This window comes from Lithobates pipiens, unplaced genomic scaffold (genome assembly GCF_037356315.1).
Source record: "Lithobates pipiens isolate NorthernLeopardFrog02 unplaced genomic scaffold, aLitPip1_a1.2 Scaffold_1, whole genome shotgun sequence".
Classification (NCBI taxonomy): Eukaryota; Metazoa; Chordata; class Amphibia; order Anura; family Ranidae; genus Lithobates; species Lithobates pipiens.
In genome coordinates, this window is record NW_027507685.1 from 98,043,255 (window position 1) to 98,062,318 (window position 19,064).

General features: G+C 45.3%; 1 protein-coding gene across 1 annotated transcript in view; it reads right to left on the reverse strand.

The window, feature by feature from the left end:
* Positions 1–10,707, reverse strand: part of GLA (galactosidase alpha) — a 42,167-nt gene extending 31,460 nt beyond the window's left edge. The window contains exon 1 of the mRNA XM_077466040.1: positions 10,195–10,707. Coding sequence (XP_077322166.1) covers positions 10,195–10,373 — 179 coding nt within the window. The 5' untranslated portion in view covers positions 10,374–10,707. The remainder of the gene's footprint in view (positions 1–10,194) is intronic.
* Between the last annotated feature and the right edge of the window lie 8,357 nt (positions 10,708–19,064).

Consider the following 19,064-nt stretch of genomic DNA (forward strand, 5'->3'; position numbering starts at 1 on the left):
ACTTGTGGCAAGTGACATGGCAGGTGGCAAGTGATGTGGCAAGTGGACAATTCACAACTTGTGGCAAGTGACGTGGCAGGTGAAGTGGCAAGTGACGTGGAAAGTGGACAATCCACAACTTGTGGCAGGAGACGTGGCAAGTGACCTGGCAGGTGACGCGGCAAGTGACCTGGCAGGTGACGTGGCAAGTGGAAAATCAACAACTTGTGGCAGGTGACTGGCATGTGACGTGGCAAGTGGACAATCCATAACTTGTGGCAGGTGACGTGGCAAGTGACGTGGCAAGTGGACAATCCACTTGTGGCAGGGGACGTGGCAAGTGACGTGGCAAGTGGACAATCCACTTGTGGCAGGGGATGTGGCAAGTGACGTGGCGTGGACAATCCACAACTTGTGTCAGGTGACGTGGCAAGTGGACAATCCACAACTTGTGGCAGGTGATGTGGCAAGTGATGTGGCAAGTGGACAATCCACTTGTGGCAGGTGACGTGGCAGGGGACGTGGCAAGTGGACAATCCACAACTTGTGGCAGGTGACGTGGCAGGTGACGTGGAAAGTGGTGTGGCAAGTGGACAATCCACAACTTGTGGCAGGTGATGTGGCTGGTGACGTGGCAAGTGGACAATCCACAACTTGTGGCAGGTGGCATGGCAGGTGACGTGGAAAGTGGACAATCCACATCTTGTGGCAAGTGACGTGGCAGGTGATGTGGCAAGTGACGTGGCAAGTAGACAATCCACAACTTGTGGCAGGTGATGTGGCAAGTGACGTGGCAGGTGATGTGGCAAGTCACGTGGCAAGTGGACAATCCACAACTTGTGGCAGGTGATGTGGCTGGTGACGTGGCAAGTGGACAATCCACAGCTTGTGGCAGGTGATGTGGCAAGTGGACAATCCACTTGTGGCAGGTGACGTGGCAGGGGACGTGGCAAGGGACGTGGCAAGTGGACAATCCACAACTTGTGGCAGGTGACGTGGCAGGTGATGTGGAAAGTGATGTGGCAAGTGGACAATCCACAACTTGTGGCAGGTGATGTGGCTGGTGACGTGGCAAGTGGACAATCCACATCTTGTGGCAGGTGACGTGGCAGGTGATGTGGAAAGTGGTGTGGCAAGTGGACAATCCACAACTTGTGGCAGGTGATGTGGCTGGTGACGTGGCAAGTGGACAATCCACAACTTGTGGCAGGTGGCATGGCAGGTGACGTGGAAAGTGGACAATCCACATCTTGTGGCAAGTGACGTGGCAGGTGATGTGGCAAGTGACGTGGCAAGTAGACAATCCACAACTTGTGGCAGGTGATGTGGCAAGTGACGTGGCAAGTGGACAATCCACAACTTGTGGCAGGTGACGTGGCAAGTGACGTGGCAAGTGGACAATCCAAAACTTGTGGCAGGTGACGTGGCAAGTGACGTGGCAGGTGATGTGGCAAGTCACGTGGCAAGTGGACAATCCACAACTTGTGGCAGGTGACGTGGCAGTTGGACAATCCACAACTTGTGGCAGATGACGTGGCAAGTGGACAATCCACAACTTGTGGCAGGTGCCGTGGCAAGTGACACGCTAAATACAAGTACACTGCAGCTCTCACAGCTGCTGCTACTCACTCTGGTCTCACAAAATTGCTGAAATAGTTAATAATACTGTTTTTTTGAGCTGGGGAGGGTCTATGATGTTAGCTTAACTAAACGCTTCTAGACGCAAACGTGGTAAAACGCCGCTAAATCGCTGTAAAAATCGCGGCTAAACGCGCGTTTCTAAACGCGGGTTTCAACATGTGTCCAGCAGCGTTTGCATCTGCGTCTCGTGTGCATGAAGCCTTAAGTAGAATCTGTGTGTAATTTTGAACTGGTACATTTTTAAAGTGTAGCTCCAGTCAAAAAAACTATTTTTAAGCTTTTTGAAAAACATAGGGAAGGGTTATCACCCCTGTATAATTAGTTTTGCCGTCCGTCTTTTTTCATCTCACTTCCTGTTGTCTCCTTCCGTTTACAAGTAGGAGATGTTTGTAAGTTGGATGTTTGAAAGTAGGGGCCTGCCCTATATGCTCTGCAGGCTGCAAGCTCTATTACAAAAGAGCAAGATAGTTAGCTATGTAGGTGGATATAACGGTGTATTCTGCGGTCAGAGCACGCAGAATCTCCTACAACTGACTGCAAGCTCTATTACAAAAGAGCAATATAGCTAGCTATATAGGTGGATAAAATGGTGTATACTGCGGTCAGGGCACGCAGACAACACCCACAAACTCCTGCAGATTGCTAACAGCTCAATTACAGAAAAGCAAGAATGCAAAATCGGCAAATAAAGAACACACTACACAAGGCCACCACGCTGGCGGCTTTATATAGTGTGGGGAGAGAGAGAGAGAGAGAGAGAGAGAGAGAGAGAGAGAGAGAGAGAGAGAGAGAGAGAGAGGCATTGGCACATTTACCACTACCCGGCCTGTTTAATTGTTTGATTTTTCAAAGGCACTAGCACTTTAATTTATGATAATTTTGCTTGTTTGCACAATTTCGAAATATGTACTGCACATTCCAGTTATGAATGCTTAATAACTACCATATATATTTACATGTATTGTGAGGTTTACAGTGAAATTTGCAATGAGGATTTTGCACTATTAAGCTTTGGCACTTTACTTATTGGTTATAGATTCATATAGGGAAGTTAACACTCTAGCACATGTGCACTTTGGTCCTCTATATATTTTTTTTTGCGCTGAAGATTTTTTGTGATATCATTTTAAATTGAGCAATTACGTCTAAAGCCTCATACACACGGTCGCACTTTTCACAAACTTTTCCGTGGATTTTTGTACAAAGGGCGTGGTCCACAAGTTTGTATTGCGTACACACGGTCGGACTTTGCTCCATCGGACTTTTGTTGCCAGAAAGTTTGTCCATTCGCACAGCCAACAAAAGTCAGATGAAAACAGAAAAAGTTTGTCCGATGGAGCGTACACACGGTCGGATGTTGCTCCAAAACAGCTAATTTGCATGTTTGTTGTCAAAAAGTCCGACCGTGTGTACCGGCCTTTACAGTGACACACAAAGTGAATAACAACCAACAGTTTGATAATGGTAACTCACTTTTCAGCATTTTCACTAATTAGCCCCACCCATATTAATTATCCATTTTTATTTTATATTATCCTCCTTCCTTCCCCCCCCCCATCCCCCTTATTTATATACGGCGCAGCACTACCACATATACACATTTACTCTATCTGGGCAGGAGTTTACCCTTTTTCAGTGCATGCAGCAGTATCCCATCTCCCCCTGTATTGCTTTCACTTGGCTGGTGCAGAGGTACCATACATACATTTCCCATGATGTTCCACTACACTGCAGAGTGCAAGAGCATCATGGGAAATGTAGTTCCAAAACATCTGGGGGTGCCAAGGTTCTCCGTCACTGGTATAAGGAGTTAATGGACAAATCAAGCAAAATTTTCCTTCCTTCCACTTGTGAAAGAAAATTGCATAATCTATGGGCTTTTTAACCAGTTCAGCCCCAGAAGATTTACCCTTAATGACCACGCAATTTTTGGCGATACATCACTGCGTTGGTTTTAGCAATTACGACGTTGCACACAAATAAAATTAACATTCTTTTTTTCCCCCACAAATAGCGATTTCATTTGGTGGTATTTGATCACCTCTATGTTTTTTTTTTTTTTTTGTTGCGCTATAAAACAAACAAAAAAAAAGACAATTTTGAAAAAAATAAAAAATAAAAAATTTTTTTTTACTTTCTGCTATAAAAACACTTCCAATAAATAAAAATAAATAAATATCAAATTTCTTCATCAATTTACTCCAATATGTATACATATTTTTGGTATTGTTGGCTTGTGCAAAAGCTATAGCGTCTACAAACTATGGGATATATACTGGAATTTTTATTTATTACTAGTAATGGTGGCGATCGGCGACTTATGTGATATTTTCGCAGACAAATCGGTCACTAACTGACACTTTTTTGGGGACCAGTGACACCATTACAGTTATCATTGCTAAAAATATGCACTGTCACTGTACTAATGACACTGTACTAAAGGGAAATGGGATAAGTGTGTGCCTAGGAAGTGCTTTCTTAGGCCCCATGCACACTATTAGATTTTCTGCAGATTTTTGTCTTCAGATTTACCAAAACCATGTAGTGCAAGGGGTCTGCCTGATTGCATACAAATTGAAAATCTCTTATGGTTTGACCTCATATTATGTGGTAAATCTGAAGACAAAAATCTGCAGAAAATCTAATAGTGTGTATGCAGTTCTAACAGTTTGTGGTGGGGTGGGGGGTGCTTGTACTGTGGGAAGGCCGAGATCCTGTGTTCCTGCTTAGCAGAAACACCGGATCTCTGTCTTCTCCTGTCACAGAACGGCGATCTGCCCTTCTCTCAGGAAAGATTGGCGGGTTTCCGGCAGACATCCTGCTGATTGGCTCCTGCTGCGATTGCCAGTGGTGTGCGCGTGCAAGAGGGCCACTGCCTGCAGCACATGTACGTTATTTCATGATTTCGCAGTACATGTGCGTGATTTTGTGAAGAGCCACTGTCTCGCAGTACATGTATGTAATTTTGCGCGAGAGCCAACGCCCCGCAGTACACGTACGTGATTTCACAATTTCGTGCATTAAGAGCCATTGCCCCACAGTACATGTACGTGATTTTGCAATTTCATGCAGGAGAGCCACTGCCCCGCAGTACATGTATGTGATTTCACGCAGGAGAGCCGCTGCCCCACAGTACATATACGTGGTTTCGCGCAGGAGAGCCACCGCCCCGCAGTACATGTATGCGATTTCACAATTTTGTGCAGAAAGAGCCGCCTCCCCACAGTACATGTACGTGATGTCTCACAGGAGAGCCACTGCCCCGCAGCACATGTACATGATTTCGCAATTTCGCGCATAAAGAGCCACTGCCCCGCAGTACATGTACGTGATTTCTTCGCGGGAGAGACACCGCCCCGCAGTACATGTACTTGATTTCGCACAGGAGAGCCACTGCCCCGCAGTACATGAATTTGATTTTGCGCAGGAGAGCCTCCTCCCCGCAGTACATGCACATGTCTTCGCACAGGAGAGCCACCGCCCCCCCCCCCCCCCCCAGTACATGTACGTGATTTTGTGAAGAAGAGCCCCTGCCCCGCAGTACATGTATGTGATTTCACACGAGTGCCACTGCCCCACAGTACATTTACGTGATTTTGCGATTTCACTCAGGAGAGCCAGCGCCCCGCAGTACAGGTACCTAATTTCGCACAGGAGAGCAACCTCCCTGCAGTACATGTATGTGATTTTGCGCAGGAGAGCCCTGCTGTACATGTACATGGGGACAGTTGGCAAGCGGTTAACGATACATTGACATGCATGCGGCGGTGGGGGGGGTGTAAATCACAAATTTTCACGCAGCCGCACAGAAAACGTGGTGGTGCACAGAAAACGCACGAGGGGGGGGCCATTCATTTGTAAAGGCACCCCCTACGCACTGCAAAACGTGGGCAGTTTCCCGCACTTGGAAATCGCATGATTTCTGAGCAGCTATGTTTTAAAAAGGGTGCAGGAACTTTTCCCCGCAGGAAGCGCAAGGCACCGCAGCCCATTCGAATAAACGTATGCATACATGTAGACCCCGGGACTAATGCAGCTTCGGGAAACAAACCTAAATGTATTCTAAACTAATATAGTAGACATAGCCACGTATGTACACGATAGAGTTGCCACCTCATCCCTTTAAACCCAAACACATATGAGTTACACAGGTTCTGAGGCTAATTTCATGCAGATAAGGCACCAAGTGAGTTTAAAGAGGAAGTAAACCCCTTCAAACCACTTTGACCTACAGGTAAGCCTAGATTAAGGCTTACCTGTAGGTCCAAGCAATATCTCCTAAACCTATATGGTTTAGGAGATATTTGCCCGAAAATGGGCACCGCTGTCTACGGCGCATGCGCCGTAGACAGCGGCGCGCAGGCGCACTAAATGCGGCAAATCCAAGAATGGATGGATGCGCTTGCGCGGGAGTGACGTCATCGCGGCTTCGCCGAATGGCAGAGGCGGAGCTGCGAGACGCGACTCCCGTGCGCATGCGCGGGAGTGACGTCATCGCGGCTTCGCCGCTGTCATTGGTCGGAGCTGCGAGACGCCACCAGCAAGATGGATGCGGCGGACTACAGGGATCAGCGGCGACTTCGCTGGCTCCTGTGTCAGGTAAGTGACACATAATGAGCTACTATGCGATGCATAGTAGTCCATTATGCTTTACCTTTGCAGGGAAAAAAAGAGGAAGTAAACCCATCAGGGTCTTCCTCTTTAACCACTTTCAGACCGGACCATTTTGCTGGTAAATGACCAGAGGTCTTTTTACACTTTGGCACTGCGCTGCTTTAACTGGTAATTGCGCGGTCATGCAATGTTGTACCCAAACAAAATTTGCGTCCTTTTCTTCCCACAAATAGAGCTTTCTTTTGATGGTATTTGATTGCCTCTGCGATTTTTATTTTTTGCGATATAAACGTAAAAAGACCGCAAATTTTGAAAAAAAATGATATTTTCTACTTTTTGTTATTAGAAAAATCCAATAAACTCAATTTTAGTCATACATTTAGGCCAAAATGTATTCAGCCACATGTCTTTGGTAAAAAAAAAGTCAATAATTGTATATTTATTGGTTTGCGCAAAAGTTGTCACATCTACAAACTAAGGTACGTTTTCTGGAATTTACGCAGCTTTTAGTTTACGACTGCCTATCTCATTTCTTGAGGTGCTAAAATGGCAGGGCAGTACAAAACCCCCCCAAATGACCCCATTTTGGAAAGTAGACCCCCTAAGGAAATTGATAAGAGGCATGTTGAGCCCATTGAATATTTTATTTTTTTGCCTCAAGCGATTGAATAATGACAAAAAAAAAAATTTTTTTTTTTTTTTACACAAAGTTGTCACTAAATGATATATTGCTCACACATGCTATGGGCGTATGTGAAATGACACCCCAAAATAAATTCTGCTGCTTCTCCTGAGTATGGGGATACCACATATGTGGGACTTTTTGGGAGCCTAGCCGCGTACGGGGCCCCGAAAAGCAAGCACCGCCTTCAGGCTTTCTAAGGGCGTAAATTTTTGAGTTCACTTCTCACTACCTATTACAGTTTTGAAGGCCATAAAATGCCAAGATGGCACAAAACCCCCACAAATGACCCCATTTTAGAAAGTAGACACCCCAAGCTATTTGCTGAGAGGCATGTTGAGTTCATGGAATATTTTATATTTTGCCACAAGTTGCGGGAAAATTACAAACTTTTTTTTTTTTTTTTTTTTTTTAACAAAGTTGTCACTAAATGATATATTGCTCATGCATGCCATGGGCATATGTGAAATGACACCCCAAAATAAATTCTGCTGCTTCTCCTGAGTACGGGGATACCACATATGTGGGACTTTTTGGGAGCCTAGCCGCGTACGGGGCCCCGAAAACCAAGCACCGCCTTCAGGCTTTCTAAGGGCGTAATTTTTTGATTTCACTCCTCACTACCTATTACAGTTTTGAAGGCCATAAAATGCCAAGATGGCACAAAACCCCCACAAATGACCCCATTTTAGAAAGTAGACACCCCAAGCTATTTGCTGAGAGGCATGTTGAGTCCATGGAATATTTTATATTTTGCCACAAGTTGCGGGAAAATTACAAACTTATTTATTTTTTTTTTTTTTTCACAAAGTTGTCACTAAATGATATATTGCTCACGCATGCCATGGGCATATGTGAAATGACACCCCAAAATAAATTCTGCTGCTTCTCCTGAGTATGGGGATACCACATATGTGGGACTTTTTGGGAGCCTAGCCGCGTACGGGGCCCCGAAAACCAAGCACCGCCTTCAGGCTTTCTAAGGGCGTTACAGTTTTGAAGGCCATAAAATGCCAAGATGGCACAAACCCCCCCCCAAATGACCCCATTTTGGAAAGTAGACACCCCTAAATTTAGGGGTACACTAGTGAGACTAGGTAATAAATGGCGGGTGCCCTGAAACTATAAAAAAATAACTAACCAACCAGCGTCACCTGTAACAGTTATATGGTGATCACTGGTGAAAGGGTTAACTAGGGGGCAATTAGGGGGCTTTATGCGGTAGTATATGGGGGTCCCTGGCGCTATAAAAATCTGCAGCGAACCTAAATACCTACCTGCCTAACTAGCGTCACCTGTGACACTAATACAGCGATCAGAAAAACGATCGCTTATTAGGCTGGGTTCACACTGGAGCGATGCGGGAACGCCACGAATGCGCGGCGGGTTCCCGCATCGCATGCCTCCCGGCGGCAGTTCACACTGCCCTATGCGAACTGCTGGGAGTGTCAGTGAAATGTTAATGACACCCCCAGATCAGTTCGCATATCGCAGTGCGATCTGCAAACTCGGATCGCATGGTGTGAACACCCATGCGATCCGATTCTGCTGCGGGCCAAAAAAAGGGTCCCGTGCGAATTTGCGGCGGGTGCGGCGAATGGCTGAACTCGAATCGCACAGAGATCGGATGTGATTTGCACTGCAGTGCGGTGCGAATCACATCCGTTCTCATAAACCGCTGCAATGTGAACCCAGCCTTAGTGACACTGGCGACGGGGGGTGATCACGGGGTTAAACCTTTATTGGGGGGGTTAGGGGGGTACCTTAGAACTAAAGGGGGCTAACCCTAACTGCCCTAACAGTTATTAGTCACAAATGACACCCGCCGGGTGATCAGGGGGTTAAACCTTTATTAGGTAATAAATGGCGGGTGCCCTGAAACTATAAAAAAATAACTAACCAACCAGCGTCACCTGTAACAGTTATATGGTGATCACTGGTGAAAGGGTTAACTAGGGGGCAATCAGGGGGCTTTATGCGGTAGTATATGGGGGTCCCTGGCGCTATAAAAAGCTGCGGCGAACCTAAATACCTACCTGCCTAACTAGCGTCACCTGTGACACTAATACGGCGATCAGAAAAATGATCGCTTATTAGGCTGGGTTCACACTGGAGCGATGCGGAAACGCCGCGAATCCGCGGCGGGTTCCCGCATCGCATGCCTCCCGGCGGCAGTTCACACTGCCCTATGCGAACTGCTGGGAGTGTCAGTGAAATGTTACTGACACCCCCAGATCAGTTCGCATATCGCAGTGCGATCTGCAAACTCGGATCGCATGGTGTGAACACCCATGCGATCCGATTCTGCTGCGGGCCAAAAAAAGGGTCCCGTGCGAATTTGCGGCGGGTGCGGCGGGTGTGGCGGGTGCGGCGGGTGCGGCGAATGGCTGAACTCGAATCGCACAGAGATCGGATGTGATTTGCACTGCAGTGCGGTGCGAATCACATCCGTTCTCATAAACCGCTGCAATGTGAACCCAGCCTTAGTGACACTGGCGACGGGGGGTGATCACGGGGTTAAACCTTTATTGGGGGGGTTAGGGGGGTACATTAGAACTAAAGGGGGCTAACTCTAACTGCCCTAACAGTTATTACAGTCACAAATGACACCAATGCAAAAAAAAATAAAAATAAATGACATTGGTGTCACTGTGACTGGGGGGCAGGGGTAATTGGGGGGGTGATCGGGGGGTAAAGGGGGGGTGTGAGTGTGCCTGGCATGTTCTACTGTGTGTGTGAGTGTTGGTGCAACTTACTGATCCGCTCTCCTCCGTGTCGGAACGAAAAATACCGACACGGAGGAGAGAATACATCACTTCCTCTCCTGTGTTTACATTACAGGAGAGGAAGTGATGTCACCGGGGATTTCTATTCGTCGGGAGCGATCGCGAGGGGGTGGCCATGAATGAATGGCCGTCCCCTCGTCCGGGATCGCTCCCGAACGAATACCGACCGCCGCAGGCACCGGGCGGGGGCCCGATCGGGCCCCCGACCCGCGGGAGGCAAGGGACGTACATGTATGTCCTTATGCCTGCCCGTGCCATTGTACCGACGTACATCGGCGTGCGGCGGTCGGCAACTGGTTAATTATCACCTTAATCAGCCACAGAAACTGTGCAATTAATATGTGTTCGGTTTTAAAGGGATGAGGTGGCAACCTTAGTACACGAGCCCTAAGGGGCGCACACCTGCAGTGAATGTTTGGTGAATGTATAAATACGTCTTTCTGGCACTTCCTCAAAGCATTCTCTCGGTCACCTGACCCTGCCAATACTTACTTGATACAAGAAGTCGGGTAGTTTTTGCAGTCGGTCTGACACAGGAACCTCTGCCAGTGCAGCCAGCCCATCGGAGGCGTGAGGGCCAGGCCATTTTTCAGTCCAGCCACATCCGATCGATACAATACAAAGCCCAGAATGACCGAGGCCAGCAAACGTTTCCACACAGCCGGCTCCATTATCCTTCCTGGTATCACTCACAGCCACTCATAACCTATAGGTGGTTATTTAAACGTGAAAAAAGGGACATCCACGGTGTCCCTTTAGACGTACTGGCGGCTTCCTGTCCCCGAGTGCGATTAGGACGCCCTTAGAAGTCATGGCATTGTAAAAGCGCCCCGTGTTTTGTAGCCATTTGAAATCATTAGGACGGAATCGCAGCGATTCCACTTGCGATCATTGTGTGAATGGAGCCCAAAGGATCAGCAAATCCTGTCTAAATCCATTCACCATGTGCCTTTTTCTGCAATCTCTGTGCAATTTGTGTATTTCCTCCAGATCTGTGCAGTCATTTAGTGTGAGACTTCCTGTAATAAAGACCGCCCACTGCTGCTCTCTCTCCTTGTGCAGGGTGACTGGTCTTGTCTCCGCCCCCTCCTGCCATTTCCTGTAGGGGTGGAGTCTGCTGGGCCCCTCCCACAGTTCTACACTCTCTCCTAGTGCAGGGTGACTGGTCTTGTCTCCGCCCCCTCCTGTAGTTTTCCTGCAGTGGGTGGAGCCTGCCACAGTTCTACTCTCTCTCCTTGTGTAGGGGGACTGGTCTTGCCTCAGCCCCCTCCTGTAGTTTTCTGTAGTGGGTGGAGCCTGATGGGTCCCTCCCACAGCTCTGCTTTCTCTCCTAGTGCAGGGTGACTGGTTTTGTCTCTGCCCCTCCTGTAGTTTTCCTGCAAGGGGTGGGGCCTGCTGGGCCCCTCCCACGGCTCTGCTTTCTCTCCATGTGCAGGGTGACTGGTCTTGTCTCCGCCCCTCCTGTAGTTTTCCTGCAGTGGGTGGGGCCTGTTGGGCCCGTCCCACAGCTCTGCTTCCTCTCCATATGCAGGGTGACTGGTCTTGTCTCTGCCCGCTCCTGTAGTTTTCCTGCAGTGGGTGGGAGCCTGCTGGGCCCCTCCCGCGGTCCACCAGTACTCTGCACAGTAGGACAAGCTGCATTTACAAGGTAATATCTGGGCTTGCAAAGACATTTGGTGCACAAAAAAGTGAATTTATATCCTTGGTGGCTCTTGAGGAATATATTTTTTTTTTGTACATTTTTACATTTTTTTTTTTTGCCTAGAGTTCAGCTTTAAAATGTGTAAATAAATATATATAGATCTATGTTTAGTCTTGAATAGAATAGTGAAGGATGTATTTATAATTATTATTATTAATAAAAATTATTTTTGTTAATAATAATATTAATTATAATTAGTATTATATTAAAGCGCTGTGTAAATTGATGGTGCTATATAAGTACCTTAAATAATAATAATCATAATAATAATAATTATATTAATTAAATTAATGTATTTTATGTAATACTTTAAAATGATTTATACTTATTAAATTCTATTATTATTAAGTAAATATTAATTAAATAAATGTATTTAAATATAATACTTACAATGATTTACATTTAAATTATTAACGTATTATTAATGTATTATTATTATTAATGTATTATTAACTTATATTAAATTAATGTATTTTATGTAATATTTAAAAATTATACTTATTGAATTTTATTATTATTATTAAATATTAATTTAATTTATTTACATATTTAATATTTAATTTAAGTATCATTTAAATATAATACTTTATAATTATTTACATTTATTAAATTATTATTAACTTATTATTACATATTATTAAATTATTATTATTAACTTATTAATGAGGGTTAAGGCAGTGCTGGAAAATAATGGTGGGCACACAAAATATTGACACTTTTGGACATTTTCACTTAGGGGTGTACTTGCTTTTGTTGCCAGCGGTTTAGAAATGAATGTGTGTTGAGTTGTTTGAGGGGACAGCAAATTTACACTGTTATACAAGCTGTACACTCACTACTTTACATTGTAGACAAGTGTCATTTCTTCAGTGTTGTCACATGAAAAGATAGAAGGAAATATGTACAAAATTTTGAGGGGTGTACTAACTTTTGTGAGATACTGTATATATATTATTTTATCAAATTTATATTTATCAAATAGTTTAATAGTTTTTTCTATCAAGAATAAAATATTTACAAAATATTGAGGGGTGTACTCACTTATGTGAGATACTGTGTGTATGTATGTATGTGTGTGTGTGTGTGTATATATATATATATATATATATATATATATATATATATATATTTAGATTTTCTTTTCTTTTTTTTTTTTTTATATATATATATATATATATAAAAATACTCTTTTTGGTTTCTTTTGATCCTTTGTTGCAGCTCGGTGCTGCTGATCTGCCTCAGCCTCTTTGCAGCCACTTCCTGATGGTGACAACAGTGAAGACAAAATAATTTTTACAAAACAATATTGCCAAAAGAAAACCTTAGTCTGTTTCGATTAAAAAGTACAGTGCGTGTTCATTTTTTTATTTCACGGTATAATAAACAGCTGTCCAGATCAAGCTCTTAAAGGTGTCATTTAAAATTCAGCCCCCAAGTGGCTGTTGGAGGAAATTACAGGGAGTGCACATCCAAAGGCACTCCAGGGATGCCCCTTTATCTACAAAACACAATCATCTTCAACCAATCAAACATCAACTTCCGATATAGTGCCTCCTCCCCCCCACAACTTAATGTCCAATCAAGAGAGAGCACCTGCCCGGCTATGTAAAATCCACATGCAAGACTATGATTATATAAGTAAGGATTTAACTTTCAAGAAATTAAGTAAACTTTGTAGCATTTTCACGTTGCCCCCGTTCACACCTCACAATTTGGGATCGCAGCAATTCTATCAGCAATCCCGATTCGCAGCAGAACACGTGACATGCTTTTTTGGGTGCCATTACTCTTTAGCGGCACTCCAGACGCGATGCGATTCTTCCCCTGACTGTTGCACAATGCGATCGGGGGCAAAACGTGCGTTTTAAAAAAAAAAAAACGCTTGTCGCTTAAAAAAAAAGAAAAAAGGAACATGAGTTTCCATTTCGGGTGGCACACACGCATGGGGTCGGCCCATGAAGTGAACAGGGTGCCCTGAGTGCGACATGCGAGATTTGTGTGCAAATTGCTTAACAAAATCGCAAGTGGGATCACAGTAAATGCCGCCTTAGGGGGTGAGCAGAGGGATTTCAGGGAGGGGTGGGGGGATATTATGATCCAATTAAATACTCTTTTGCAGTGGTGGCTGGTGCTCAGAATTTTTGGGGGGCACAAACTGAAAAATTCTGAAAAAAACCCCCATCAATTGCCGCCACTGTAAAATCAATCACAGCCTCTGTGCCCATCAATCGCAGCCACTGTGCCCATCAATCGCAGCCACTGTACCATCAATCGCAGCCACTGTGCCCATCACATGCAGCCACTGTGCCCATCAATTGCAGCCACTGTACCCATCAAATTCTCCCACTGTGCCCCATCAAACGCAGCCACTGTGCCCATCAATTGCAGCCTCACTGTGCCATCAAACGCAGCCACTGTGCCCATCAATTGCCACGACTGTACCATCAAACGTAGCCACTGTGCACATCAAACGCAGCAACTGTGCCCATCACTTGCCACGACTGTACCATCAAAAGTAGCCACTGTGCACATCAAACGCAGCCACTGTGCCCATTAATTGCCGCCACTCTACCAAACGCAGCCACTGTGCCCATCAATTGCCACCACTGTACCTTCAATCACAGCCATTGTGTCCATCATTTGCCACCACTGTACCATCAAACGCAGCTACTGTGCCCATCAATTGCTGCCACCGTACCATCAAATGCAGCCTCTGTGCCCATCAATTGCCATGACCGTACCATCAGTCCCAGCCACTGTGCCCATCAATTGCCATGACTGTACCATCAGACACAGCCACTGTACCATCAAACGCAGCCACTGTGCCCATCAATTACCACGAGTGTACCATCAAACTGAGCCACTGCACCCATCAATTGCTGCCACTGTACCATCAAACGCAGCCCCTGTGCCCATCAATTGCCATGACTGTACCATCAGTCTCAGCCACTGTACCATTAAATTCTCCCACTGTGCCCATCAATTGCAGCCACTGTGCCATCAAAGGCTGCCACTGTGCCCCATCAAATGCTCCCACTGTGCCCATCAAATGCAGCCATTTGCCCATCAAATGCTCCCACTGTACTATGTCAAATGCTGCCAATGTGCCCCCCCCCCCCCCCGCTTTACCGCCATCTCCACTTACCCTGGCTCGGTTGGACAGCTCCTCGATGCTCCTCAATGTCTTCTCCCATCCTCTGCTATGATTGAATGCCTGATAGGCGTGCAATCACAGCGCCTGTTGCTTCAGGTGACGGGTAACAGACTCGAGCACCTGATTGGCGGAGAGGTGTTAGGAAAGTGAATATTCATTTGCTTTTCTAACACAGCTGAGTGACCTGCGAGTGCCCAGCATGGCGCTCGCAGGTCACCTTTCTTGACGCCTATTAAAGCCTAATCAGGTTCTTCAAAACCCCCTTCCGCCGCTGTAATTCAGGTGCCCGAAAAGGGGCCGGGCGCGTAAGTAAGAAGTGGCAGCAGCAGCCAATGCATGAATCTATTGGTGATAAAAGGGGTGACAGGAGAGAGAAGGCGGTGCCCGTGTGCCCTTATGGACGCACTGCCACTGCTCTTTTGTGCCAATCTGAAAAGATGCAATAAGCTTTTGCCATCTGCTGGTCCTTGCTCAGTACTGCAGCATGGGGCTCTGCAGTGCACACCTGCCCTAATCAGGAGTCTTTAGAAGCCTGCTGGACACTCAGGCTGTTCCTGATCAACAGGTTATGCTGTGGATTCAGGTCTGTCTGACTTGTGTTTTTCATTATTATTATTATTATTATGCATTAGAAACACTTGTTTCTACCCATGTTTCCTGAAACATGCAAAAATTGTAAGGTAAGGAGCTGTGCACACTGCTGGTGCTATATAAATCCTATATTATAATAATAATAGTAATAATGAACGTCTCTTACCTAAACTGCAAGATCTCACAGTAATGCGCTATTGTATGGAACCTATACAAAATGTATAGGCTTTCGCCATCTGCTGGTCATAGTTCGTTACTGCAGCACATGATGCTCTGCAAGTGCACACCTGCCCTAATCAGAAGTGTTTAGAAGCCTGCTGGACACTCAGGCTGTTCTTGATCAACAGGTTAGTCTGCTGATGCCGTGGATTCAGCTCTGTCTGACATCTGTTTGCATTATGATTATGCATTAAAAACACGGTTAGAAAAACATGTTTCTGCCACGTTTCCTGAAACTTGTGATAAAACATGCCAAACCGGTAAGGTTAGTCTCATACAAGATCTCTGTGTGATGTCATGTGCCTCAGCCTACGCATGCACTGTACATATTACATTCACTGGCTAGCAAAACAAAAACTTCTCGATCTTGTGAGGGTTTTTTTTTTTTTTTTTTCTTTCTGATGTGCCATACAGTGCAAATCAACAATCCCCACCTCAACTTTAGTTTAAATTTAAGAATATTAAGATCCAACTAAATTTTCCTTTGTCTCCCCAGAACAGATGCAATGAGCTATTGTAAGGAATCTATATAGAATTTATAGGCCTTCGCCATCTGCTGGTCCTAGTTCAGTACTGCAGCATGGGGGTCTCTGCAGTGCACACCTGCCCCAATCAGGAGTGTTTAGAAGCCTGCTGGGCACTCAGGCTGGCTGCGGCAATAGATGCACATGTGTACTCATAGATGTTCGCAATGACTTAACTGCACATGTTGGTACAATGTTCATGACAAGGAGTGATGCAAAAAGCAGACAAGGATCCCCTGTCTCCATTAAAGCGTTATTAAACCCAAAAACAAAAATGTCATATACTGCAGCTTACGAATTATTAGATGTGGTGGTTGCATTCGTTTTCCTTTTTTAGGCTCCCCCCCTTCTATTTTCACCTGGTGATTTGGCCAGCAACGCACTTCCAGTGTTTGGTGAGTACTGATTCAGAGCATGCGTGTTTGTACTTTGGACTTTTGTGTGACAGACCTGTGTACAGACCATCAGAAAATCTGACAACAGACTGTTGTCTGCCAAAACTTTACTAGCCTCCCATCCAACGCTTGTTAGTGGAAAGTTGGACAACAATTGTCTGATGGTGCGACCGGTTAGATTTTAGGCCAACAGTCTGTCAACAGACCATTCTCTGCTGAAAATCCGATCGTGTGTACTTTAGTCAATAGGGTTCAATATTAAGTTGGCCCACCCTTTGCAGATATAACAGCTTCAACTCTTCTGGGAAGGCCGTCCACAAGGTGTAGGAGTGTGTCTATGGGGATGTTTGACCATTCTTCCAGAAGAGCATTTGTGAGGTCAGGCACTGATGTTGGATGAGAAGGTCTGCCTCAAATCTCCGCTCTAATTTATCCCAAAGGTGTTCTGTCAGGTTGAGGTCAGGCCAGTCAAGTTCCTCCACCCCAAACTTGGTCATCCGTGTCTTTATGGACTTTGCTTTGTGCACTGGTGTGCAGTCATGTTGGAACAGGAAGGGGTCATCCCCAAACTGTTTCCACAAAGTTGGGAGCATGAAATTGTCCAAAATGTCTTGATATGCTGACACCTTAAGAGTTCCCTTCACTGGAACTAAGGGGCCAAGACCAACCCCTGAAAAACAACCCCACACCATAATCCCCCCCCCCCCCCCCCCCCACCAAATGATTTGGACCAATGCACAAAACAAGGTCCATAAAGACATGGATGAGCGAGTTTGGAGTGGAAGAACTTGACTGGCCTGCACAGAGTCCTGACCTTAACCCGATAGAACACCTTTGGGATGAATTGGAGCGGAGACTGCAAGCCAGGTCTCCTCGTTCACATCAGTGCCTGACCTCACAAATGCGCTTCTGGAAGAATGGTCAAACATCCCATTGGACACACTCCTAAACCTTGTGGACAGTCTTCCCAGAGTTGAAGCTCTTATAGCTGCTAAAGGGTGGACCAACTCAATATTGAACCCTACGGACTAAGACTGAGATGTCATTAATGTTCTTGTTTGTGTAAAGACAGGGGTCCCAATTAGATTCACTCTGTCTGGAGAGATACGCATGGTGGGTCTTCGTTACATTTACTGGCTCTGGCCTTAACACTGCTGGAGCTGTACTGGCCCCCTACACTTTAAGTGGACTTTACATAGGAATAGCCATATTGGGCTTCCCCTTTCCATGTGTATGGTGCTAGTGCCTGGTTCAAAGTTCCCTAGTTTGGCTGCTGAGGATATGGTTATTACCCCCGTCCCACACAAGTTATAAGGACCCTTCAGGCTCTGTATTGCTTAAGTCATGAGAAACCGCTGATTGGTGGATGATCCCGCCAAGTTTGCCTGCATATATTGTTTCGTATACTTTTTCACCACTGCATACCTCCTGAAGAAGCCCTTAATGGTGCGTAACATGTAGAGTTTTCTTCACTACATCTCTACCACCGAACAGCTTCTTCCATTTGACATCATCTCATTTTAAATCATTATTGATCGATCGGTTCCACTGCGGTAATAGTTGATCGTGTTAGGTGGTGTGAGCATCGTTTAGACCAAACACAATGTTTTGTTTTTTAACACGTCACGTCAATGATTTGAATTTTAAAGATGAATAAAAGTTCATTTTGTAGGGCGGCGGAAATTAACGATTAATTGCTAGATTAATCGTTAATTTCTTTGATCAATCAAAATAATTTTGATCGAGGACGATCCGCGAATTGAGCTCCGCGGCCTTGCCCATAGGAAAGGCTGCAGCTTCAGCCTAGCTCCGGAGCAGCAGCCATCTTGGTCCACCTGGTGGCGGCCTAATAGCGGCTCGCTGACGTCATCATCACCCGCCTGCTTGTGCCGTCTCTACTCTGCGGATGGGTCTGACTGCTGTCTATTCTAGACAGAGCAGACAATCGGAGATGTGGATATTACGGTATGGGGGCGGGCAGATGTGGGTATTATGGTATGGGGGCGGGCAGATGTTGACATTACAGTATGGGGGCAGATGTGGGTATTACAGTATGGGGGCAGAGTGTAAACATTACAGTATGGGGCAGATGTGGATATTACAGTATTGTTAAAACTGTGTGTGCGTTTTATAATTAATTGAAATTAGTCGATTAATCGATTTAAAAAAAAAACAATGAATCGAACACGAACATTTTAATCATTAACAGCCCTATCATTTTGTATTTCAATGCTATAGATGTGCCTCTAACGTCCATGTTTCCTTCTTTCGAATACGTTTTGCAATGTATTTTAGGAGGTTGGCGTACTCATGCCTATTTGTATCTGCAATGCCATCTTGTGGTGATTCATTTAAATTAAAATTTCGATTTTTGTATGTTTGCCCACTAATAAAGAAATGATCGGTCTATAATTTTAATGGTCGTTTTATTTTAAGAGTGAGAGACAGAACAACCACAAAAATATCCAGAAAAACGCATTTCAAAAAGTTATAAATTTATTTGCTTTTTAATGAGTGAAATAAGTATTTGATTCCCTTCGCAAAACATGACTTAGTACTAGGTGGCAAAACCCTTGTTGGAAATCAGAGGTCAGACGTTTCTTGTAGTTGGCCACCAGGTTTGCAAACATCTCAGGAGGCATTTTGTCCCACTCCTCTTTGCAGATCATCTCCAAGTCATTAAGGTTTTGAGGCTGAATGTAAGAGAAGTCCGGTTAACAGATGCGCATCGTCGCACAAGAGCGGGCACACCAGTGTGTGTGCAAAGAATAACATGT